The following is a 27565-nucleotide window of genomic DNA, read 5'->3' as shown; positions in this document are numbered from 1 at the left end:
TAACTGGAAATCTTAATTTGTTTAGTTTCATCCAATATCTTATCTCCGGCATCTAAATTAAAAGTTACTGATCTTCGTCCAAAGGTCGTTCGTGATTGCTCTTTAAAAGTCGTACGTAAGAATTGGAGGAGACTAAACAAATTTAACATCTCGATAAAGAAATCCTGAATTTGTTTAATGTCCTCCAAGATCTTAGAATCTAAACCGAAGTTTCCATTTAAAAGTCGTACGAGAGCCAAGAAGAATACCAAATAAATTGGCATCTTAATAGAGACAATTTGTTTGGTTTCCTTCATCTCATTTTTGCAACTTGAAGAACTTTGTTTTTAGGTTATGGTGTTTTACACTGCTTGTCTCAGCCATGCCGAATTTTTTCAGTTTGTTCACTTATTATTATTATTTTTTTTTCAACCTGAAACAAGCGAATCAGTTTCTCTTTCTGAAATAAATATGTTTTACTTAATTAGTATACCTTTAGACCTCTCACTTACAAGTTAATTGAAAATTCACCATCTGCGTGATTCAAACCTAAGACTTGTCACTTACAAGTGAAGAAAAATGCTATCAAGCTGCAGTACTGAGCAGCATAATTTGGTTACGTTGACGTAGGAAAGAATACAAGGGTGAAGCCAAAACTCATCTCAGATTGGTGAAGAACTACATTATTAATTACTAATTAGTATATATTTAAGAAGCTATACTCTGGATTACTTGAACAGCACAATACTAATTATTGTCTTTATTACATATGGCCACAATTGCCGTTACATATTAAGAAGCTGGCCTAATAAACTTGCTTATTCCTCCGAAGAACAAATAAATAAACACGCTGAAAGTGGGTGATGCCCAATTCGAAAACCAACCGAAAACTCCTCATACAAGATGCATCACAATCGCTTTCTTTTGTACTGTTCGAATGAAAGAATCAACTCGGGTTCGTACCTATTCACAGTCGACTCCATGGCTTAAACACTGCCAACGACTTCTTTTTATGGCATCACTCATCGTCGTCGTCAAGCAGTGTGAACGAGTACGGATAGAATTTGTAACCATCCCCTTCATAAAACTTGTTCTGGAATTCCACCCAGTGAAGTCGAAGAGCGTGAAGGAAAGCACTGAGAGTTTCCATCAGTAGTAAAACACCGACAGTGGCGCACACAAAGACGATGAGACCCACTATGAGTATAATCCAATTGTTGAACCTGTGAGACGTACAAAAGAATATGTTTCATTTATTTCCTTTGCAGATGTTCGGTAAGACTGCCTAATTAAATTCGACAATTCAAATTCTCAGTCACAACTTCTTGGGCGTAGGTAATAATCCAGATGAGCAACAGAACCAAATGGAAATGAAGTCCTGCTAAAACATTCATTTGGTGCTCATTGGCCTATTCTCTTCATCCCAAGAATCGACAAAGAATTTGAAATTGTGGCCTATTCTCTTCATCCCAAGAATCGACAAAGAATTTGAAATTGTGGCCAACTTTGAAGGAGTACTAAATAAAAGCAGCGTCACAAATGAGTTAAACATACCCCCAGGCTGTTAGGAGAACCTTGTCGTAGAACACACTGGACAACTCTGAATGAGCAAGACTGTACAAAGTTCCAAAAGACAAATGCCCGGCATTAGCACTTATTGCGCAAATAGACAAAAAAAGAATATTATGCAAATACAACTTATTTACCATATTCTATTCTGTCATGGCTGAATGAAAAAGTGCTTTTTTTTATTTTATTTAACAGATTGACCAATTAATATAGGGGTGTGATATTCACACAGCCCTTTTAACTTCTCGCACACCCCTTTAATTTTTGGCCGTCGGATCAGATTTATTGAATAAGATCAAAGGACATAAATTAACAAGAGGTGTGTGAGAAGTAAAAAATGGTGCTTAATATAATGAGGGATCTTGCTGGTCAATGTCATGTCACCAAGTGGAAAAGGAATGTCTTCCCCATAGACAGTGAATAAGCTGTCCACTATTGACTTTTCTTACAAAACATTGACGTGCATGGTTCAACAGTTCGGTGGCATGTCAAAATCGAATTGTGTAGACAAACATGCAAGGCTAACACAATTTACTACTGAATGCAAATTTTATTATTGCTTCAATTTTAAACCTTATGAAGCCAGAAAGTTCATTTTTATTTCAAGACTTCCCAATATAGAATGCCAACTCTTATCGAAATCAATCAGTGCAAGCACACACAACTGCAATAACAAATGCAGACATGAACTGGCATGCGCATACAGAAAATCAAATACACCAAAAGAGCCAAGAATGACAGTTCAAGTTCTCAGAAACTACCTTAAAGCCCATAGACGAAGGTAAGAAGCTGTATTTGAGACTGCTCCAAGTACAAATTCTATTGTGTGTATCATTTGATGTACGAAAACTTCACTAAACTCAAACTCCTCATGACCATGCGCATCATGGTTTGAATTCACTTGCAAGCTCTCTTCGGTGTTCTCAAGTAGAGCGTAGGATTGACCTTGATGCCGCTGAAATAACATTTTACCATCAGAAGATGCAAATTAATATGAATAATAGGGAGACAAGTGATGATCAAAACGACTGAGGGTGAAAGGATGTCAAACATACATCTTGGTGTTGCTTCTTCAAAAGAAAAGGCTTTGGAAACAGCATCCATGGTACAGCAACAAAAGCCAACAATAATAGCACAAGCTGGTAAAAGAACAAACAAAACATGAGGAATACTCACATTTTCTTTTAACAGAAATATTTAAAATAAGGAAAAAACGCTGGTCGAGGGGATACCTGAACTGTTTTCTGACCATTGAAAAGCTGATTTTCACCTAGCTCGTCTGTAGGACTCAGGAACATGTATATCATTACATGGTAGAGATCAGCTTTCGAACCAGTCCACCACTTCATAACAATGAGAACAGACAAGTAGCCAAATAGACTGTTTAAAAATATCATCTGGGGTATAAACTGGAACCTGGGTAAATGAAGCAACTGAATGAATACTAAGCTATAAGCAGGGTGAGAAGCAGATTATGGAAACAACTAATGATGTGACTGTAGACGGAAGAATTCACAGTACATATGTGAATTATTCACATTTATAGTGATGCATTTGCTGCCTTTGGTGGTAAAGTTGACACCTCCACTGAAAACTAAGATAACAAAATAAAGATTCACAACTTACCAAACATTCAAATTACTTTGAAAGAACCTGGCATTGAAATAACTTATCATAATTCCCAGGTTCATCTGGACCACGCCAATAATAATTGACATTTTCATCTTCAATGAGTTTAGAAATGGAAGCTCACTGCGGGATCCATGCCATACAGGATCCAGGCCAAATGGGTATGTGGGCCGCACCTTAATCAAGCCAGCAGTAGTAGCGTCTCTGCAAGTCAAGATCAATTAACTATTACAAAGACTTCAAAATGAGGACGCAGAAGAAAGGATATACATCTCCAAAGTTTCAGCATATACCTGCAAGAAAGATCACGGCATGCATATGCTGAGGGACCAAACAGTTCAAACGGGACAGAGAAGAACTCATTATAGATAAAACCTGTATAGATTGAGAAAATTGCCATCAACAAAATCACGTATCGACCACCAAAGGCCATCTCCATGATGTCTCCAAGCTTCTGTAAAACCATAATAGTATTTAATTAGATTCTTACATGAAGACAAAAACGGATGAGGAAAAAAAAAAGAACTGCTTCCCAGAAATAGGTCAAATAACCAACATGTGACGGGGAAATGCCAAGAACCTACATACTAACAGAAACTAAGATATCCATCTCCTTTGAATGTTGAGTAACAAAGTGAAAAGAGGAAAGTAATCAAAACAAATGAATTCAGGGCATGTTTACTTGCAAGGAATGGGTATCATTCCCATATACCCATTCCATCACATACCCAGCCAAGTAAGTAAACATGCCATCAAAATTATACAGAGGAAGTATACTCATGAAGAAGCAGCACCCCAGAAATTGCAGTTTTAGGGGAATTCCCACTTTCTATGAAGCTCATGCAATAGACAATATCAGATATCCAAAGGTCGACAAATCAAATCCTTTAACCTAGAAAGGTTCCTCACTCCTCAAAACACTAGAGGTAAAAGACACAATCTGTCAGTCCTGAAACTTAATAAACAATCACAATTCCCTGACAGGATGGAAAAGGAGGAGAGGAAGAAAAAGAGGGGAAAGAAAGAATGGCATAGTGAAATATCATTTCTTTATCGGCAATAGTATCAACATTCATGGAGTAAAAGAAATAAAACACTGTAGAACATTGGCAAACATTCACCTAACAGGATAAAAATATAAAATGATGCACATAAAAGATATTTGACTGCTAGTAACATACTTATGGCAATAAGCAACATACAGTCGGTGTCACGATGGTTGTGCTTCACATTTTTCTTTAGATGAGATATAATCGCAATAACATCTAACAAAAAAAGAATCAAATTGATCCATATTTTGTTAAACTAATAAAATGGAACAACCACCTACCATAAATATAGTAAGGGAATACATCAATGTTTGATGCTATACTTTGGTACAAAATACCATGTAAATGACCTACAATGCAACAATATTATGGTTGAGATTGAATATATCAGCATATGAAGTGATTGCAAAGCTTGGTAACAATACCTGACTAGAAAGCTTCTTTTCCCTGCCTATTAAATATATGGTCGCAAGTAACAAACATATTCCATGTCCCCAATCGCCAAACATGACAGCAAAAAGAAATGGGAATGTCACGATAGTATATACAGCAGGATTTGCTTCTTGATACTTAGCCACCCTGCGGTTGCATTAAAACAAACCATTTCAGAATCTTGTGTATTTCTGCTGGAAACAATAAATTATCATCACAATTTGTGATTCCAAATTCTAAGATTCAATTTTTTACGAGAAAGATTCACCATCAGTAAATGCGGGGTTTGATTTTTTACTACAGCCACTTACAACTGTTTCCTTGATTTCAAACATGGACCTTCATTAATGACTACATTAGACATTACATTAAGAATTAAATTGTTGATTTTTACCATATATTACCTGGCATAACAAGTTACTATCTAGCTCACCTGTTAATGGTAAGCAAGCACTATAAATGGTAGATTAAAACCACCACAACAGAAATCAACTACACAAAGTGGATGAAAACTTTCAGTATCTAGCCCTGGCACCTTACTAGGGAAATTCCAGAAATGACTGTTTATGGATATTACTGACTAAATCTCTTATCTTTTTCTTCATTCATAAAAATCTATTCCAATTAGCCATAAAGGAGCACAGAAGATAAAGATATCACAGTGGAACTCACCCGTATGCATCAACAATTTCTTGAAAAGAAGAAGTGAATTTGTTCGTACGGAAATAGGTAGGTGGTGCCTCCTTAGTATGCAAAACCTGGAAAATAGCTCCAACTTGTGAGTTGGAATCAAATGCTGCCCGCTGCAATGCATCTTGGATCTGCGAAAAATAAAGATACAACGAAACAAAGAAAGTCAATAACATATTTGACTTGTACATCATTGTTCACACTTTTCAATTCAAACTGGGTATAAAATGAAACATCATACTATGGAGAAATATCTGTCAGTGAAGAATACCTGTTTTGATGCAAAAACAGGACTCCACCCTTCAGCCACAAGACATTTTTTTGTAACATCAAGGCTAAGCATGTTAAGATGGTGGTATATGGATTTCTCTTTCCTCACCTTCACAATTACAAAGAAACGTTGTAAATAGCTTAACATTGGCAATACACTGAAACACCATATGTTTTGGGTTAGTCTTAGTCTTATCTCCACACATATAATGAATAAACCTCATTAAATAAAATAATTCCAAACCTACCAAAAGGTTCCACTGCTCAAAATGCTTGCCAATAGTCTGTAACAAACTTCCCCGAAGTAACACTCCAACATCTATGGTAGTCTTTAGCTCTGAAAGTCTTCCCGAAACCTGACATTGAGGGTTAAATAACCAATGTTGTCACGATGAGATAAAAATAACCAACATCGTCAGAATTGGATCAATGGAAATCAAGGCCCAGGGGTAACTTAATAACATGTAGATGATCAACACCTTGGAATATGGACGGACTGCTAACAACTACAAAAGGCTAACTTGGATTTCTACTTAAGCATGGGGGTTATACTAACCATATTAAGAATTTAATAAATAGTTTTAAGTATGCTTAATATTAACAATAGGATTACTTCATGATGGGAAAAAAAAAAGCACCAAGAAAAAGATGGATATTATGAATGGACAGAACTGCAAATGGCCAAGGTTTCTTAGATTTGTTTTTTTTTTTTTTTTTTTTATTTTTTTTTTTTTTTTTTTACTTCTACAGAAATGAAACACATATGATACAGAAGAAACACAGAAGCTATAAACCAAGAAAATATACATACCTCAGTAATCATCTGATATTGTCTACCTAGGTCCTCAGTAAAAGAGTATCGATTAGCCCCAAAGGCATCACATATTTTGAGAATTTTGCTCTTTGCTCTTTCCCCAGAGTAGAATACCACAAAAACATTTTTCTCAACCTGCATACAGATTATCATTCACAGTCAAAGACGAAGTGTGCTAATATTTTTGCTACACATTGACAGAGCGCTTTTGGTTATTTGAAAGCTCTAATAGCCATTCTTAAAGAACTTCCAATCAGGTCAAACTCTCCCCCACAATTCCTGCACCCCCAAGATCCTCATGGACTGTTTGGTTGAAACAAAAGGCATGACTTTTTAACACGGTGGAGATTTTTAAATACCTAACCTATTTATTGGACTTCTTTGTTGAAACATATTGATGATATCCAGTTTACTGTTATTGATCTTGTCAGTTAGTTTTGATGGACTTAAAGTCCATCTTTTATTGTGACCTTAAATTTTAAAGAGTAAAAGATACCACAAGAACAAATAGAAACTTCCTCTCCTCTTTCCAAGAACATAAAAATGCAGGAAATGACGTGTCAATACCTTCTCTCCTGAAACAGGATCAGTCACGGGATTCTCAACAGCAGTCTGCCTCAGAAAAACGTTACCCCGAGTAGCTCGAAATAGAATCCTTTCAAATGCCAAAGACTTTTCCCTAGGAACAAGACCAGTGAGAAATCCCAACTTAACTTGCTTTGATGGATCGGTTGATGTTTCCTTCACAACAGCCAAACAAAAAGATTGGACTCAGCAACAGGAAGAAAACTGTGGTTAATCAAAATACAGTAAATCCAAGATTGAAATCTGTACTTGCTCCAATAATAAAGGCGTGTCCAGGGATTCATCACCGATATCACGGGATTCATTTTCTCTCTGATGCAACACGGCACTGCTTTGAGCTGAGTGAAAAAAGTCACCAGCCTGAAAGGAAGAGATTTTTCAGTCACATGAAAGCCTATTGAAATAAAATAAACATCAAAAGAGAGACACAACCAAATGAGAGTAACTCTAATCAAATTCTAGTTCATTGGCAGATCAAATAGATACTCGCTTCTCTGTTAGTGATAATAGAAAACGTCCAATGAGATTCAGAACTCTCTGAACTATTAAGTTTATACGTCAAACATATTTTACCAATTCAGCTCAGTTAACGATATCACCTGCATTATTATTTGTAATCTTATTAAGTGTCAACTGGTGATGCTTACATGAACCTTTAATTTTTATAATCTACCCAGAGCTGTTGCTTATGCTCATTTAAGGTTATTTGGAAGGTCACTCCTGCTGTTAGCTGAATTTCAGTTTTCAAGTTCTTTCTGTTTTAATATCTTGTGTATCTATTTGAAATAAAAAATTCGGATAAATCTCTATCTGATTCCTGTTTACTAGTTTGAACAGTTACTTAGAGAAGATATGAAAAATGCATCATTTAAGCTTACGACGATATGTATAAACGACTAGATACCAAAGAAGGAGAGTTGGATATCTATAAACTATCTAGAGCAAGGGAAAAGAAGACAAGGGACCTAAACCAAGTGAGGTGCATCAAGGATGAGGATGGAAAGGTTCTTGCTACAGAGAACGCGGTTAAAGACAGATGGAGAGGTTATTTTCATAACCTTTTCAATGAAGGACATGAAATGAGTGATTCTTTAGGGGAGTTGAGTAACTCAGAAGAGTGTAGAAACTACTCTTTTTATCGTCGAATCCGGAAGGAAGAAGTGGTTGTAGCTTTGAAGAAGATGAAGCATAAAAAAGCAATAGGCCCAGACAATATACCAATCGAAGTGTGGAAACTTTTGGGAGAGACAGGTATAACATGGCTCACTGACCTTTTCAATAGGATTTTGAAAACGAAGAAGATGCCAAATGAGTGGCGAACGAGCACTTTGGTGCCTATCTACAAGAACAAGGGCGACGTACAAAATTGCATGAACTATAGGGGTATTAAGCTAATGAGTCATACAATGAAGCTCTGGGAGAGAGTCATTGAGCATAGATTGAGGCAAGAGACACGGGTTTCGGACAACCAATTCGGGTTCATGCCAGGGCGCTCAACCATGGAGGCAATCTATCTCTTACGAAGATTGATGGAAAGATATAGAGATGGGAAAAAGGATTTACACATGGTCTTTATAGATTTGGAAAAAGCGTATGATAGGGTCCCAAGAGACATTCTTTGGAGGATTTTAGAGAAGAAAGGAGTACGAGTAGCATATATCCAAGCTATAAAGGATATGTATGAAGGAGCAAAGACTGCCGTAAGAACTCATGAAGGACAAACCGAAAGCTTTCCCATAACTGTAGGATTACATCAAGGCTCATCCTTAAGTCCTTACCTTTTTGCATTGGTAATGGATGAGTTAACAGGACATATTCAAGATGATATTCCTTGGTGTATGCTTTTCGCAGACGATATAGTGTTGATAGATGAAACTCAGGAAGGGGTAAATGCAAAGCTTAACCTTTGGAGAGAAGTGTTGGAATCTAAAGGTCTTCGCCTAAGCCGATCAAAGACAGAATATATGGAGTGCAAGTTCAGTGCAAATGGAGGCCAAAACGAGTTAGGGGTGAGGATCGGAGATCAAGAAATACCAAAAAGCGACCGTTTTCGTTACCTAGGATCTATCTTGCAAAAGAACGGAGAATTAGATGGAGATCTCAACCATAGAATACAAGCTGGATGGATGAAGTGGAAGAGTGCATCCGGCGTGTTGTGTGACCGCCGTATGCCATTGAAGCTCAAGGGAAAATTTTATAGGACGGCAATAAGGCCGGCGATGCTGTATGGCACAGAATGTTGGGCGGTGAAACATCAACACGTACACAAAATGGGTGTAGCGGAGATGAGGATGCTTCGTTGGATGTGTGGGCACACGAGAAAGGATAAGATTAGGAATGAGGATATCCGGGGTAAAGTAGGAGTAGCCGAAATTGAAGGAAAGATGAGAGAAAATCGGTTACGGTGGTTTGGACATGTGCAAAGAAGGCCTACTGACGCTCCGATTAGAAGATGCGACTATGGGACAGAGGTTCAGGGCCGAAGGGGTAGAGGAAGACCTAGGAAAACTTTGGAAGAGACTCTAAGAAAAGACTTAGAGTACTTGGATCTAACGAAGGACATGACACAGGATCGAGCAAAATGGCGTTCTAAGATTCATATAGCCGATCCCACTCAGTGACTTGGATTTTCCAAGTCTCTAACCGAGAAGTTTTCCTCACTCGGGAAATTAAGGGAACACTACCCCAACCTACATGCTCCACTCAGAAAGCTTCAACATACAAGCTTCAACAAAAGAAAATTCAAAGAACTTAGCGAAGAAGGCTTTGGTGTATTTAACACAATACGTTGAAATGAAGGAAAGCTTATTTATTGATATCCCCGATCAGCTACAAATATGTACATATACATGAGTCAAAATAAACACACAAGACGGAGCCTTCACAAAGGTTGCTTAGGAGAAGTCTCAGCAGTCGGTAGAGCCCCAGAAAGAGAAGGCACCGGAGGGGGATCATTTGGAGCCTCAGTACTGGACAAAACCCTAGAAGGAGGAGGCATCAGAGGTTGATCATTCGGAGCTTCATTACGCGGTACAGCCCCAGAAAACGAAGGCAATAAATGCCTTTGGAACAAACCCACAAATCTCTGATGATCAAGTAAAACCTGACCATCAGTTTCCTTCATCTGGTCAAGCTTCCTCTTCATGTTTGTAGCATAGTCATGTGCGAGCCGGTGCAACTGTTTATTCTCATGCTTGAGCCCTCTAATCTCCTGTTTGAGACTCATCACTTCAGCCGCCAAGGATTCAACTTGGCGGGTTCGAGCAAATAGGCGTTGGGCCATATTAGACACAGAACCTGCACACTGAACACTGAGAGCCAGCGAATCCTTAACAGCTAACTCATCAGACCGTTTGGAAAGTAGTCTGTTATCTTTGGGAGTGAGAAGGTTCCTGGCCACCACCGCAGCGGTCATATCATTCTTCATCACGGAATCCCCAACAGTAAGAGGACCAGTAGGGGAGACGAAGGATGGGCGCCATATGTTGTCTGGAGAAGGCGGGGCTGCCTCTTCAACAAGGTTCAAGTCAAAACGACGGTCGGAGGGGCCAGACATTTTCAAAGGTGTTGAAGAGAGAAGAGGTCGGACAAATCAAGATCTTAGAAGTGCAAGAATGAAGCTTCTACTGGTGGAGATTCAAGTGTGCTTTGGAACTTAATGTCAGCCTCTATAAAAATCTGCACTCGACGGAGCTTCAGAAATCGAAGAGGCGCCTGCTCAGAAATCGAAGAGGCGTTTGCTTTCTCAAAAGCTGGGCTGCTTAGAGATCACGAGGGTTGATCTCAGAAATCGAAGAGGCATTTGCTTTCTCAAAAGTTGGGCTGCTCAAAGACCACGAAGGCCGATCTCAGAAATCGAAGAGGCGCTCGCTTTCTCAAAAGCTGGGCTCCCTAGAGACCACGAGGGCCGATCTCAGAAATCGAAGAGGCACCTACTTTTCCAGCCTTGTCAGCACCCGTCACACGCACACTCAGCTTTGCAGAAATTATGGGCATTCTGTCGAAGACTTCTGGGGAAGTAGAAAACACATGAATCTTACTGTTCAATCACCCACTTCCCACACGCAACAATAGCTCATGGGTACCACAGATAACTTTGCCAAAGTTCTCTGCCAAAGTTGAGCACGTGAAGCTTGCAGCTCCCACTACATCGCTCTGACCAAGAAGGGTAAAAGAATAGCAAAGAAACAGCACTAACAAAGTTTAGACCCATAAATTTTGAAGGTCTAGCTACCATATTATTACCCACAAGGGTAAAGGAACAGTACCACTGCTGGATAATTGGAAAGTTCCTGTGTGTCAACCTCTGTGCTTCGTGGCAAGGTAGACTAGCAAACATGCCCAACCTTTACTCACATTCGAGAAAACACTCCCAATAAGATTGCTTGCTCCAAAATCGAAGAGGCACCGTCCTCCGAATCTCGAGAGCCAGACTCCCAACATGACTACTTTCTTAAAAATCGAAGAGAGGGTAAAGGAACAGTACCATTGCTGGATAATTGGAAAGTCTCTGTGTGTCAACCTTTGTGCTTCGTGGCAAGGTAGACTAGCAAACATGCCCAACCTTTACTCACATTCGAGAAAACACTCCCAACAAGATTGCTTGCTCCAAAATCGAAGAGGCACCGTCCTTCGAATCTCGAGAGCCAGACTCCCAACGTGATTACTTTCTCAAAAATCGAAGAGACACTGCTCCTCGAATCTTCGAAAGCCAGACCCCCAGCATGATTGCTTTCTCAAAAATCGATGAGGCATCGTTCTCCGAATCAATCGAAGAGGCGCTCGCTTTCTCAAAAGCTGGGCTGCTCAGAGACCACGAGGGCCGATCTCAGAAATCGAAGAGGCACCTACTTTTCTAGCCTTGTCAGCACCTGTCACACGCACACTCAGCTTTGCAGAAATTATGGGCATTCTGTCGAAGACTTCTGGTGAAGTAGAAAGCACATGAATCTTACTGTTCAATCACCCACTTCCCACACGCAACAATAGCTCATGGGTACCACAGATAACTTTGCCAAAGTTCTCTGCCAAAGTTGAGCACGTGAAGCTTGCAGCTCCCACTACATCGCTCTGACCAAGAAAGGTAAAAGAATAGCAAAGAAACAGCACTAACAAAGTTTAGACACATAAATGTTGAAGGTCTAGCTACCATATTATTACCCATAAGGGTAAAGGAACAGTACCACTGCTGGATAATTGGAAAGTCCTTGTGTGTCAACCTCTGTGCTTCGTGGCAAGGTAGACTAGCAAACATGCCCAACCTTTACTCACTTTCGAGAAAACACTCCCAACAAGATTGCTTGCTCCAAAATCGAAGAGGCACCGTCCTCCGAATCTCGAGAGCCAGACTCCCAACATGACTACTTTCTCAAAAGCGAAGAGAGGGTAAAGGAACAGTACCATTGCAACTGGCAGCTCCCACTACCGTGCTATGACCAAGCAGGGTAAAGGAATAACATTACTACTTGTTGTTAGGGAGACTCCTATATATGTCGACCTCCATCCCCAACGGACAGGCAGACCTGCAAAAATGCTCAACCCTTCATCATATCTGAGAGGGCACTCCCAACGAAGCCTTTCGAAATATTCAGCTTTCTTTCCCCCCGATAATACCTCTGCAAACAAGCTATACTAGAGCAAGAATATCTCATATCATCAGGGTTAAAAGCAAGAGTATCTCATATCATGCTTTTTCCCTGTCTTTTCCTTTGGCCTTGTTTTTACCTGCAAGACAAGGAGAAAGAGAGCAATCAGTCAGCACTTGGAATCAAGCTTCCAGCCAGGAACTGACTGCCTGGAACCCCTTACCTGATTACTTACCTGGCATTGCTCTCGAGTACTCATCTTCAACATCTTATGTTTCCAGGGAAGATTCTGCATCTGCTTGAGGAACAGATAGGGCAAGTGCGAAGGATACAAGGAAGCATGTGGAGACAAGCGTAACAGCACACGTGCCGATACACCCATTACTCTGTCAAAAGCAAAAGTATCCCATATCAGTAGGGTGGAACGTACTCTAGATTTGATGGACTTGTTTTGACCCTCAAATTCTTCAGTCGGCCTTATACTCTGGAGGAAACCAGAAAACCCTCCAGCTCAGTTCAAGAATAAGCCTGTGGAAAGTTACTTCTTCAAAAGCAAAAGTATCTCATATCATCTCTTCTCATTTTTCTTCTCTTTATCCTTCATGCTGCTGCAAGATGGGGAGAAGGTGAACAATCAGTCGGAGCTCTGATTGCTTACCTTGTCTGTCACCTCTTTCAGCAGACCCCCTAGCTCGGCGACTTGGGGGACTCCTACTACATGGTTTGTATCGCGCTTGACCAAGCCTGAGACTACAAGTAAGCTTCAAGTGAAATTGATACATTACCTTGTGCATCTCCACCAGTTAAAGATACCACCCCTGGATGGAGGAAGAGTACTTTCAGAGAAGATGCCACATCTACCTATGAGACAGATAAGGCAAGTCAAGACGACACCACACTCCGATACTTAGAAGTTTCGTGATTACGAGATCATTCTCCCACAATATTTCCTAATGTCATTTGTACAAAATCATTCACTTGTACTCACTAAAGGAGAGCTTGAACCTATGTACTTGTGTAAACCCTTCACAATTAATGAGAACTCTTCTATTCTGTGGACGTAGCCAATCTGGGTGAACCACGTACATCTTGTGTTTGCTTTCCTATCTCTATCCATTTATATACTTATCCACACTAATGACCGGAGCAATCTAGCGAAGATCACAAAAAGCGACCGTTTTCGCTACCTAGGATCTATCTTGCAAGAGAACGGAGAATTAGATGGAGATCTCAACCATAGAATACGAGCTGGATGGATGAAGTGTAAGAGTGCATCCGGCGTGTTGTGTGACCGTCGTAGGCCACTGAAGCTCAAGGGAAAATTTTATAGGACGGCAATAAGGCCAGCGATGTTGTATGGCACAGAATGTTGGGCGGTGAAGCATCAACACGTACACAAAATGGGTGTAGCGGAGATGAGGATGCTTCGTGGGATGTGTGGGCACACGAGAAAGGATAAGATTGGGAATGAGGATATCCGAGGTAAAGTAGGAGTAGCCGAAATTGTAGGAAAGATGAGAGAAAATCGGCTCCGATGATTTGGACATGTGCAAAGAAGGCCGACTGACGCTCCAGTTCGAAGATGTGACTACGGGACAGAGGTTCAGGGCCAAAGGGGTAGAGGAAGACCTAGGAAAACTTTGGAAGAGACTCTAAGAAAAGACTTAGAGTACTTGGATCTAACGGAGGACATGACACAAAACCGAGCGCAATGGCGTTCTAGGATTCATATAGCCGACCCCACTTAGTGGGAAAAGGCTTTGTTGTTGTTGTTGTTGTTGTAGTTGTAGAGAAAAATTAGAGTGTTCCGAAGTCATAACGGAGATCTCAGCTTGTGTGGTAGCTATCTGAATGAATAAAACTCCTCAAACCTCTTTTAATCTTCATGCACAGTTTCTGTTTTCTTTGCACTTTCAGTATTAGGCACGTACAGCTTTTGTACATGGATAGAAGCCTCTTGGAAACTTTTGTTACTTATCAAGAAAATTTTCCAACAAGTTAGAATCTTCAAACAACGAGTTACAATATTACTAAAGTAACTTTTCATAGCTTGACCTGCATAATCCATTTTGATCAATAGTTAAAGAAACAATATGGATATCTATATCCATTTTCTCCGTGTGCAAAACAAAAAAAAAAAAAAAAAAAAAAAAACGCTCATCATACTATTTGTTACCCTTTCCATCACGATGAATTCCCATGAGAAATATTAACGCTACTTATGAACTTAGTGTATCATCATTCATCAGAGGATAGAGTATGATCTGATATCCTAATAATGAAAACTGCATGGTAATAGAGATGCAAAGATCTTTTTTTGGGCCGAAAACCAAAAAGGGTCATTACCTTTTCCAGAACAAGCTTATATTCTAAGAGTTCATTATATGAACGTTGCAACTTTTCATCATTCGAATTTATTTCAATCAGCTCTGCCTCAAGTTCACCAAGTTTTACCTAGCATACACACAAAAGTGAATTTGTCAGAACATGCAACATTAAACATCTTTGGCTATGCACCAATCCCCTTATTATACCTCTAGGTCATCCACATTGACATCAACTTGTCTTGCAGACTTTGAAGGAGGCAAATCCGCCTTTGACATTTGCTCCTTATAGAAACGTAATTTACGTGCCATCTCTGCACTTCTTTTAATCTTCATAGAAAAATGAAATAGTGAATTTACCAACCAAATACACATCCGAAAACATAATATTTTGATACTTAAACAATTATGACAAGAATAGATTGGAAATGTTCTGTATCCATCTTACAATCAAGATAGCCAGTAAAGAGTACATGGCCCTTCTTTATTTGGCAACAATCTAGAACAGTTCACAAGAACAACTCGCTAATTTACCAAGACATGCTAAAGCAAAGAAGAAATAAGCGATATGAGAAGTTAACCATTTGAGCAACTGATTGGATCAAGCCTCAATATTAGGTATATATCCGGAAAAAAAAAGATCATCAGCAAGGATGGGATTCGATTAGAATGAGCATAGTGAAAAAAACCATGAAAGTTCATAAGTATGTAAACATAAAATTCTCTCTCTAAAATAGGTTATATGAGGACTGCAACCACAAACAGCTGACTGAGCCAAGTGCTTCCCTTTCTTAAAACTGTCAATTTTGTCACTTAAAGAGACCTGTTATTAACTCTATATTCTAAAATATATTTGTGACTGCTTCAAAGTCACCATAGACTTCTATAGATATACAATGGGTCAGAAAGTAATATCCTCCCCCAGCATGGTAGACACAATATAACATTCCTTCTCTTAAATGTCCATCATCCCAAAGGAGTTAATGATAGCTGACAGTACAGTTTTTACATTTCGTTATGAAAAACTAAATGTTTATTTATGTTGATGTTCTTAGAAGGTCTTTTTCATTAAAACTAATCATAAGGTACAGCTCTAAAGGTATGGTAAAGCACTAAAGGTATGGGTTGAAATTGGAAAACCTCTAAGACAACATGAACTATTGGAAGGAAATTTAAACCATAGACTTTCCCTCCTTTTCCTGCTAATCTTTATAACTCAATTTTATGAGACGTATTTTTTAAGGCATATCCACAACCAAACAAAATGAATAAACGTGATGTTGGTCAGCAAGTTAAGAAACATAAACACACCTGAGCAGCATATGTCCTCTGAAACGGGCTCTTCTCTGAATTGAGCTGGAAGAATGATACATAAAGTTTTAGTAACAAAATAAAAATTTAATAAAAAACTATGGAAGCAGCACAACAGTGATTAGATTAAGGATGACCAACAACAGAGCTAGCATAGTGCTTCAAGATAAGTGCAATTTGTGCAGCATCAAGAACATCATGTCACCAAATTTCAAACATTAGCTCTCCATAATTTTGTAAGAGTTATTAACCAAGTAAAAAGTATTCAAACCTCTATCAATTATAAAATAGGTGAAGCCCTTGTGTGATCCTCATTTATTTTCTAATCCGCTTACCCATAAACCTTTTCTCTTCATTTCAGGATGATATGTACCTTTTTACAGTTTACCTTCAACTTCAGTTCTTTAAACTTAAATAGAACATTGTACATTCTGGAACAGGAATTATGAAATAACTTGCCTTCTGTTTTCATACATATACTTTGCCAATAGCTTAGACAAAAGAGATCTGAGTTGATCTCAACTCAGAGAGCTACCGTGTTCACCACCCACCCATACACTACATTACCACTCTGTGGTGAGCAAACCAATACCAAAAGTATCGACCCACTGCTTTTGGATTGCTCTCGCTACTTATATCTTTCTTATTTGATATATGACTCGTGACTTGTGTTAGTCTGCTATTTAAAGCTCTTTAGCTATCTTTAGCTAACAACATGTCCATTTTAATGGGGATACAAACTTTCAAGACACCAAAAATCTGACAGTGCCATGATCGCTTACTAGGCGCTTGCGATGCTAAATGATCCGATAATCAATTGTCTTTTTTGGGATACTAAATTATGTAATTGGTAATTAATCAATCGATCAACCACTTCAATTTGCAGATAAATTGAGTTCCTTAAAATCTAAAGAATGAAACACCATTCACTAACCAGGCAATTCAATTTCATACATAAAAACGAAACCCTAAATCTGACAAAAGAAAAACACTTGCGCAAAATCGAATCCAATCCAACTGAGAATTCCAATCGGAAACAGAGCCAAGTTAGGGTTTTTACTGTTTCCCCGCAGCAAAAAAGAATCGTAAAAGGAAGAACAAACCATAATTGAAACAGAAAATTGGGAATGAGGGGGAGAGAGAGAGTAAAAGGCGTACGTCTTTGAACTGGATAAGGCCGAGGTCGCCGAGATAAGAGACGGTAAGGTGAGCGGACTCGATGGGGATGATGATCTGGACGAGCTGCATCGGCTCCGACCTGAACAGATCCATCGGAGGACAGCACTCTCCCATTCTCTCTCTCTTCTCTCTCTCCTCTCCGGATGGTGTTTCTGTGTTTGTGTTGATGTAAATGTGTGACTACAGACAGTCAAAAAAACAGAGCGAGAGAGAGAGAGGTTGGAGATCAAACAATGATTCACTTTGCTGATTGCCTTGGTTGCTCCTCTCTCTCCCTCTCTCCTCTCTCCTTCGCGCTGCGCCACAAAAGGATCTCCCACGTCACCAGGTCCCCGCTTGTTACATGTTTTTCAACATTTATCAACATTTAGTAATCAATTTTTTTTTATTCTAGAGTCATACCTAAAGTGTTAATTTTAAGACAATTTTATACATCTATTAGTCAAACTGTTAAGTCTGCTGTTAACTGATGATGTGGCGCTTATGTCGACAATGTTTGAGCATCACGTGTCATTAAGGGGTTCATATGGAAATTTTTTTTTTTTTTGAAGAGGTTAAAAAAAATCAAAAAAAATAAAACCCGTCTTCTACCTCCCCCAACCCCCCGCACCCTCTCTCTCCCTCGTACCCCGTACCCTCTCCCTCCCTCCTCTCTTCTGCAACTCACACCCCTTCCCTCCCGTCTCTCTTTTACAACCTGCACCACCCTTCCTTATCTCCTCCTTCCTTCCTTATCCCTCCATTCTCTCCTCTGCACCAACCCACCAAACCCTCATCTCCTCTCACCGCTTTCCCAATTTCCTCTCACTTTCCTCTTTCCATTTCGTCATCTTCTTTGCATTATTTTGCACCATTGACTTGTGGGTTTTGTAAAGACTCAGTCTTTGGTTCGTTGTGTTGGATTTTGCTTGGGTTTGGGAATCTTGAACTTTCTGGAGGATGTGGGGGATTGGAGTGAGAGAACAAAGCTGAAAAGTTCATATTTTTCTTTGCAGTTAAGCTGAATTTCAGGTGAGAAAAATCCATCAAGTTTTATACTTCGTGCAAAAATCTCATCTGGGTTTTTACTTTTGCTTTACCTAGTGAAAAATTTAGCTCTTGGGTTGCTTAGGATATAGCCAAAGTCCAAGTCTTTTTGGTCAGTTTTGTAGTTCTTCAACTTACTCATCGATTGTATTCAATTCGATTTCGAGTATTTGGCTGTTTGGAGAGCACTTGGTTTGCTAGATTTTAGATTTTTTTGAACTCTGGCTTGATTGATTAAAATACCAAAAGGAGGAAAAGTAATTATCTTTTTTACTAGTAGTAAGGTGTTGGGAATTTTTGATTTTCTGAACCCAAATGATGGGAGGAAAATCCAGTGAAAACCAGGATGTTAATGATGACTGAAGACACATGGCAATACTACAATGGTTGTTGCCATGTCAGCTTATATGGTTGGGAATGGTTGTAATTGGTTGAAGTTAGTTAGAATTTGAGTGGATAAAGGAGGGTAGTTTAGTCATTAAGAAATGTATAGTCTATAAAAGTCTTGTAAAACCTTTTCATCATTAATTCAATACAATCAGTACATTCTTTCTCTACCTACTCTTTCTATGTGTCTTCCCTCTTTCTTCTTCTTCTTCTTCGCATTCATTCTTCTGTGTATAATTTCCATTGATATCCATAGCTATGGATTGCTGGGTACTCTCTGTTATCATGGTATCAAGAATCGTCAGTCATATGTGGGTCTGTGAGTGTTTCTGGGCTTAGGATATCAAGATCTGAGAATTTGGGAATTCTACGCATCAAGAAGCGGTATTTACATATGATTTCATGTGATATATTTCGAATTGTAGTCATGATGTGTTTTGTTATGATTCTTAGGGCATGAAGCCATCTTTGTGCAAAATTTATGGTTGTTTGCTAAGGCACGAAGCCATTACTTTGTTTGATTTTGTTGGGTACGAAGCCATTGTCTGTTAAATTTGTTGAGGCACGAAGCCATTGATTGCTATAATTGTTGCGGCACAAAGCCATAGTTTGCTATAATTGTTGCGGCATGAAGCCATTGACTGTTATAATTGGTGAGGCACGAAGCCATTCTTGAAGATTTTCTTTTGCAATTCTTGCTTGCTGTTTGCAGTAATTTCTGTGCAAAACTTCAATTTGTGGAAAAATGACAGTTCCTGGTGTGAAAATTGAGGGACTTTTAGGAATGTTAACAATCAAGCTAAATGACAGAATTTTTCTAAATGGATTTTTCAATTCTAGTCAGTCTTGAAAGGGTATAAATTGTTTGATCATTTTGGATCGGTTGTGTGTCCTCCAAAGTATGTCATTCATACAAAAAGTGGGGTGACTACGGAAATTTCACAAGCTTTCTTGGAGTGGGAATATGTGGATATGGTGTTATTGAGCTTACTTCTTGCCACCTTGTCTGATGAAGCAATTGAGCATGTTCTTGGTTATAGAACTGCATATGAAGCTTGGTCCAATTTGCAAGGTCGCTATGCTTCAATGTCCAAGGCTAAAGTGAATACTCTGAAAACTAAGTTTCAAACTTTGCAAAAAAAGGGAGATTCAATAGATCAATTATTGTCAAAGCTAAAGAATATTAAAGATCAATTACTCACTGCTGGTGAAATTGTTTCTGATAATGATTTTATCTTGGCTTCCTTATCTGGTTTACCTAGAGAGTACTCTATTATTAGCACTGTGATTCTTACTAAGGATACACCTATCACACTAAGAGAATTTCGTGAACAATTGCTATGTGTTGAGAGAGAAGCTGAATCTGTCATGAATAGTTTGTCTCATAATTTCTCTGGATTATATATACAAGGATCGGTACAGAGGGATAAGGACTATTTGCCCTCCTGTTTGTGTGGTCACGGTTAAGCCACGTTAACATTTTATATTACTATTCATTTTTGTCTTATTATATTTATAAAAAAACAATATAAAATGTTGACGTGGCTTAACTGTGACCACACAAAATAGGAGGGCACGGGGAGGGCACCAAAAGTGGAGGGCAGACAATCCTTGTCCCAGTACAGAGTACATCTCAAGGTTCTACTAGTAATTCTAGGGATGTTCTTTATACAACTGGTGGTGTTTTAACTCAGATGCCAAATGGATCTTCATCTTTTGGAATGTCTTCTGGTTCAACACAGGGCACCACTTCAAATGGTTCTTTGCCATTTCAATCACTCTCAATGCCATTTCATTCGAATGGTTCATCACATGCACCACTTCAAATGGTTCTTTGTCATTTCAATCACTCTCAATGTCATTTCCTCCGAATATGCCTCTGATGTATCCTCAGTTTCCTGGAACTTAGTTTAATGTGTCACCACATTCAGGTTTGGGATATATAGAGTTTTTAAAGCAATTTTCAAATCAGAATAATGGTTCAAGGTCTTTCAGGTTCAACAATAGTAATGGAAATGGTGGTTTCAGGTCTTCACAAGGTGGAAATGGTGGGAGTATCACAAGTAATGGTAGAGGTCAATCTTCTGATACTAGGCAAAATAATGGAAATTGGAATTCTTGGTCTGGTAACACTGGAACAAGGTCGAATATTGTTCCAGAATGTCAGATTTGTTCAAAAATGGGTCATACTGCTACAAATTGTTGGAAAAGGTCTACAAATGTTGGTTCAAGTGGTTTAGTGGTTGAATGTCTGATATGTGGGAAGAAGGGACATAGTGCATTAGACTGTTATCACAGGAACAATTTTTCTTATCAAGGAAATTTACCACTGCATCTTTAACTGCAATGCAAGCTCAAGCTCAACCAACATTCTTGCCAAATGACTTCTGGATTGTTGACACGGGTGCATCACATCACATGACTGCAGATGTGAATGCTCTTCAACAAGTTACCTCTTATGAGGGTACTGATCAAATTACAATTGGCAATGGGGAAGGTTTGCCAATTCAGCACATTGGATATGCAAAATTACACACATTACCTTATTCTTTAATTTTGCGAAAAGTGTTACATGTTCCCACTATTGCAGTTAGTTTGCTATCTGTTAAACAATTGTGTAAAGATAACTTCTGTTGGTTCATATGTGGTGACCATAATTTTTTTATGTAGGACAAGGTAACTAAGGCTGTGATTTACCAAGGAAGGAGTAATGATGGAGAGTTGTTTAAGATTCCTACCAAGTTGATTACAAGTGCTGCAGTGAAGTCTAGGAGGAAGCTTACAGGGTTAATTGGTCAGAAAGTGAAGCATGTGGTTTGGCATCAGAAATGTGGACATCCAAGCAATGAAGTCTTGTATACAATGTTAAAACAATCTCAGATAGTTATTACTGATGATAATACACAACATATGTGTTCACATTGTATTTCAGGAAAAATGAGTAGATTGCCTTTTTTTGATAAGAAAGACAAATGTATTTTTCCTTTTCAAAAGATTCATTCTGATCTTTGGGGTCTTTCACCCATTAAGTCTATTGAAGGATTCAGATATTATGTCAGCTTTGTGGATGAGTTCTCTAGATCTGTTTGGATATTTCCATTGGTTAATAAATCAGAAGTGTTTGATATTTTTCTCAAGTTCTATAGTTTTGTGTATACTCAATTCAATGTTGGTATTAAATGCATTCAAACAGATGGAGGATGAGAGTATATGAGTAAGAGATTTCAGGATTTTCTGGCACAGAAAGGTATATTGCATAAAGTCTTATGTCCTTATACCCCTCAGCAAAATGGAATTGCTGAGAAGAAACACAGATGTATTGTAGAAACGGCTATAACCCTTATGACTGCTGCTGGTTTATCTCAAGAGTTGTGGTTTCATGCATGTGCGCATTTTGTATTTTTAATTAATAGAATGTCATGTAAGGTTTTGAACTGGCAATCTCCTTATCAAATGATGTTTGGTGTTATTCCTCAATTGCAAGGGTTGAAGGTGTTTGGTAGTGCAATGTATCCATATATTAGACCATATAATCATAATAAGCTACAACCAAGAGTTGTGTTATGTTTTTTCTTGGATATGCAATTGGATATAAAGGTGTTATCTGTTTTCATCCTCAAACTAGAAAATTCATCATTTCTAGACATGTTATACACAATGAAGATCTGTTTCCTTGCAAATCAAGTTCTAGAGTTTCAACAAGTCAATCTCAGAGTGTAACATATATTCCAAAGGTCACAAATAATCACTCATCTGCAATTTGTTCTTCCAGTAAATCCTAGAATTGACACCTCAGTACAGACAATGTGAATCTGTCTCCCAGTAATGAAGTGCAAATTTTAAACTCTAAATCTGCAACTCAAGTGTTACAGTTACATCATCAAGACTCAAGTTTTGCAATTAACAGTACTTCTTCATCTCAACAATCTGAAACAACTCTCCCATCTCAAAATCTAGCCTCTGTGTTACCTGTTCTTCAACCTGCATAATTGGAGGCAATCCTTCCCTTTGATACCTTTGATATTAGTAATTCTTCACATTGTGACACTCATACTCACAGGATACAAACCAGGTTACAAATTGGGGCTATTTCTAGAAAAGATTATTCTAGTTATATTGTATCTTTACCAGAGTTATCTACTTTAAGAGTAAAAGAGATGGATAAGTGTCAAAATGGTTATTCTTTTCTGGCTCACATCCATGATATTGCTGAACCAACATCATTTTGAAGTGTTGCAACAAATTCTAATTGGCAGAAGGCAATGCAAGAGGAATATGATCCACTTCGAAGTCAAGGTACTTGGATCTTAGTTCCTCAGCCTAGTCATCGAGCAGTTATTGGAAGTAAATGGGTGTATAAACTAAGAAGAACTCAGATGGCTCAATTTCAAGATACAAGGCACAATTGGTTGCTCAAGGGTACTCTTAAGAACATGGTCTGGATTATTTTGAGACCTTTAGTCATGTGGTTAGACATACCATTGTGAGACTTATTATTTCACTTGCAGCACAACACAAATGGGAATTGAGACAACTTGATGTTAAAAATGCATTCTTGCATGGTGATTTAGAAGAAGAGGTTTATATGAAATAACCACAAGGGTTTATTGATTCATAGCATCCACATCATGTTTGCAAGTTGATAAAGTCCCTCTATGGTTTAAAACAAGCACCTCGAGCATGGAATGCCAAATTCACTGGCCATTTACCTGCACTGGGATTCATAATGTCTTAATCTAACACAAGTCTATTTGTGAAGTATGATAAAGTTGATGTTGTTGTATTACTACTCTATGTGGATGATATAATCCTAACTGGTTCTAATTCAGAGAAGGTGCAATCAGTCATTAAAGAGCTAGGGGATGTGTTTGATCTCAAGGATATGGGCAAATTGTCAAATTTTTTGGGACTGTAGGTCACATACAAAGCAAATGGGGATATATTTCTCAGCCAGGCTAAATATGCTAAAGACTTGTTGCACAAAACAAGTATGGATGGTTGCAAGCCAGTGAATACACCTTGTCGACCACACACCTAATTTCTTGATTCAGAAGGAACACCTATATCTGATCCTACTTTATATCGGAGTTTAGTAAGAGCGCTGCAATACCTTACATTTACGAGACCCGATTTGGCATATGTTGTCAATGCTGCTTGTCAATATATGAACAATCCTACTGATGTACACTATGATTTGGTTAAAAGGATTTTGAGATATGTGTAAGGCAACTATAGTCTAACTTATTCAGCTACAATAGATAACTCACTTGTAACTTTCTCAGACTCAGATTTGGCAGCTGATCCTAATACTAGGAGATCAATCATTGGATTTGTTGTCTATTTGGGGTATAATCCAATCTCGTGACAGTTTAAGAAACAATCTTCAGTTTCTAGAAGTTCAACTGAAGCTGAATATAAATCCCTTGCTCATTGTACTGCTGATATTACTTGGATTCGAAACTTGTTGCGGGATTTACATCAATTTGTGTTTAAACCTCCTCTTATACACTGTGATAACTTATCAACACTAGCCTTATGTTCTAATCCTGTGTTTCACACCAGAATTAAACATCTTGACATTGACTTCCATTTTGTTCGAGAAAAAGTTCAGAAAAATGACTTACTTGTTCGGTATGTACCAACTGAGGAGCAAACATATGATATTCTAACCAAAGGGTTACATATTCCAATATTCTTCAAACATTGTTGCAATCTTTGACTTGGTTCCTTAGCCGAGATTGAGGGGGGATGATGACTGAAGACACATGGCAATATTACAATGGTTGTTGCCATGTCAACTTATATGGTTGGGAATAGTTATAATTGGTTGAAGTTAGTTAGAATCTGAGTGGATAAATGAGGGTAGTTTAGTCATTAAGAAATGTGTAGTCTATAAAAGTATTGTAAAACCTTTTCATCATTAATTCAATACAATTAGTACATTTTTTCTCTACCTACTCTCTCTGTGTGTCTTCCCTCTTTCTTCTTCTTCGCATTCATTCTTCTATGTATAATTTCCATTGATATTCATAGCTATGGATTGCTGGGTACTCTTTGTTATCAGTTAATGCCTCAGAAACCCTCTCACCACCACCCCCCCAAACATAAGAAACCCTTGAAACTACTACCAACTCCCAAGGCACCGCTGATTTGAGCTCCTATAAGGCAGCTTGTAAGCTCGATCCAGCCTTGCAATCGTTTGATGTCTTTTTAGTTTATTAGGATATTTGTTTGAGAGGCATTTGACAGTGGATCGGGAGGGAAGGAGATAAGGGTTTGGTGGGTTGGTGCAGAGGAGAGAATGGAGGGATAAGGGAGGAATGAGGAGAGAAGGGAGAGTGGTGCAGGTTGTAGAAGAGAGAATGGAGGGAAGGGGTACGGGTTGCAGAAGAGAGAAGGGAATGAGAGGGTGCGGGGGGTTCGGGAAGGTAGAAGACGAGGTTTATTTTATTTTTTATTTTTTAACCCCGAACCCCTTCTCAGAAAAAAAAATTCCACGCGAACCCCTTATTGACACGTGGCGCCCATTCATTGTCCACATAAGCACCACATCACCACATCATCAGTTAACGGCAGACTTAACAGTTTGACTAATGGATGTATGAGACTGTCCCAAAATTAACACTTTAGGTATGATTCTGGGACGAAAAAAACTTGATGTACTAAATGTTGAAAACTCGAAATATGAGGGTAGTAAACTGAGATTTACCCTAATTTTTATTTTTAGGGGTAGAAAACTCGAAATATGAGGGTAGTAAACTCGAAATTTCTTAAGCTTTTGCAACTATTTTTTTGTCTCTTTTCACTTTTTATTTGGCTTATTTTTAAGCCACGCTCCAAAAAACTCGATTTTAATCTCGCTTTACTCTTGTAATTCAAAGGTTGTCATTTTATTTCTTGAAACACAAAGTTTGTTCCACTTTACCCATTGAAACTCGATTTTGATCCCATTTTAACTCTGAAATTTGAAAATTGTTTATAAAAAACTCAAAAGTAGCTCTACATTGCCTTAGATCTGTTAATTTCTTGTGTTGGTTTGATTTGCGTGCGCCGGGCTAATTAATTTAGTTTTTTCTTTTTTTATCTCTTCAGTTTCTTTTAATCTTGATATTCTCTAATTGTTGAATATTAACTCATAATGGAGATTTATAATCAAATTTATTGCACATACGTGACATAGTCTTACTAGGTGTTGGGTTCCACATATGTTTCAGGTGGCGAGGTTTCTAGGAGAAGAAAGAGTCCACAAGTCAAAGTGGAACGAATTTTGAATTCTAGGAAGCAAAGTAATAACTTTTGAGTTATAAGAGGCATAATGAGATCAAAATGAAGTTTCTGTAACTAAAAAAAGCCTTTTTATTTTTAGGGTGTGTTTATTTATTAAGAGCAATTTCGGCTGTTGGACGAGGGCAAGAGTTTTGGGGTTGCCTTCTGAAAAATAAGTGCCTTTGTGCAACTCTATCAGTTAGCCAAAGGCAAGAGTAAGAGAGATTACTATTCATAAATATATATATTTTTATTATTTATGTGTGTGTGTGTGTTTTTTTTTTTTTGTTTTTTTTTTGTTTTGATAACCAATAATTTATTAAAGACGGAAACCTTTAGCACAACCACTAGCCCCAAGGTTGAATCTAAGAGCAATCATTGCCTCATGAGGTAAACAGTAATCCCAAAAGGGTTAACAAGTGAAAGGCTAACATAAGCAAGCGCATTTGCAACAAAGTTTGCCTCTATAGATGTGGTGCCATGAAATCTCTACAAATTTAGACGCTAACCCTTGATATCATTGACAACTGGACAAATATGCCAATGGGGCTTCCATTCACCACGTGCAAGCTGGATGACAAGCAAAGAGTCCCAATTCACCATTAATCTCCAGGTACCCTTGGCAAGCAACAACCTCTCTTGTAAAGCAGTAGCTTCAACCACAGTGATAGTGGCTACACCAAGGCACAAAGCTTCTGCACCGATAGGAAAACCCTTCTGGTTTCTTAAAACAAAAGCTACAGCACCATTTCCCAAAGAAGCAAATCCATCAAAATTTAACTTAATAACATCTGGAAGGGGAGGGTTCCACTTGATAATATTGTTATGGTTCAATGCCACCGTCTTGTGTGAATTGTTGCCAGAAGTACCTACTTTTGTTGCCACACAATGACTTTTAGTTGCATTTGGATCTATGCTATTAAACACTTTTTATTTCGATCTTGCAATAACTGCCACCAAATTAAAATTGCTTTACTCAAATCACTTAACTCCTTCTCATTATCAGAGTTAAGGATCTCAAACCAGTCAATTACATTACTAACTTGATGGTTATTACTTTTCCACGGACTCACCTAGGATAAATGCTACATTTGAAGTGCGTGATGGCAAAAGGAAAAGATGATCTTGACTTTTCCTCATCCCCATTACAAGCAGGACTACTCTTACTAATACTTTGAATATGTCTACTTAGTCTCAACCCAGTGTGTAGTCTCTCCAAGATAAAAAGCCAAGCAAAAATACTTTTGGAGGAATTTTTAGACTCCACATCCATTTTAGAAGTTTATTTCTATTTACTTCTTGGTTGTCATTGCCTTGGATCCACGTGGCTGACTTAACTGAGAATTCCTCATTCGAAGAATGCTCCCACACAAAGAAGTCCCCCTTGTTATGCCAAGGAATAGCAATCATACATATCTTCCTAACAATATCACTGTCTAGCACTTGCAGAAGACGCTCTCTATTCCAACA

General features: G+C 38.4%; 1 protein-coding gene across 1 annotated transcript; it reads right to left on the bottom strand.

Moving 5' to 3' along the window:
- Positions 1-646: 646 nt before the first annotated feature.
- Positions 647-17735, bottom strand: LOC126584155 (V-type proton ATPase subunit a3). Its single transcript, XM_050248622.1, has 18 exons — positions 17396-17735; positions 16238-16282; positions 15137-15256; positions 14949-15056; positions 7267-7377; positions 7000-7173; positions 6430-6567; positions 5867-5974; positions 5620-5727; positions 5331-5479; positions 4652-4805; positions 3471-3631; positions 3175-3381; positions 2781-2964; positions 2604-2687; positions 2310-2503; positions 1534-1593; positions 647-1202 (listed from the first exon to the last, which is right to left on the bottom strand). Exons 1-18 carry the CDS (start codon positions 17528-17530, stop codon positions 998-1000), a joined length of 2445 nt encoding a protein of 814 aa, XP_050104579.1. The 5' UTR covers positions 17531-17735; the 3' UTR covers positions 647-997.
- Positions 17736-27565: the final 9830 nt, after the last annotated feature.

The sequence above is a fragment of the Malus sylvestris genome, chromosome 10 (genome assembly GCF_916048215.2).
Source record: "Malus sylvestris chromosome 10, drMalSylv7.2, whole genome shotgun sequence".
NCBI classification, from domain to species: domain Eukaryota; kingdom Viridiplantae; phylum Streptophyta; class Magnoliopsida; order Rosales; family Rosaceae; genus Malus; species Malus sylvestris.
The sequence above is the reverse complement of the archived record's forward strand: the minus strand, read 5'-3'. Positions and strand labels throughout refer to the sequence as shown.

What these genes read in the sequence shown, in the direction of transcription:
- LOC126584155 (XM_050248622.1), bottom strand. Translation starts at nt 17,530, where the DNA reads ATGGGAGAGTGCTGTCCTCCGATGGATCTGTTCAGGTCGGAGCCGATG. An exon ending in GCCTTATCCAGTTCAAAGAC is followed by an intron (nt 16,283 to 17,395) that starts GTACGCCTTTTA and finishes TCATTCTTCCAG; the next exon opens with CTCAATTCAGAGAAGAGCCC. An exon ending in ATCCTGTTTCAGGAGAGAAG is followed by an intron (nt 6,568 to 6,999) that starts GTATTGACACGT and finishes ATCTGTATGCAG; the next exon opens with GTTGAGAAAAATGTTTTTGT.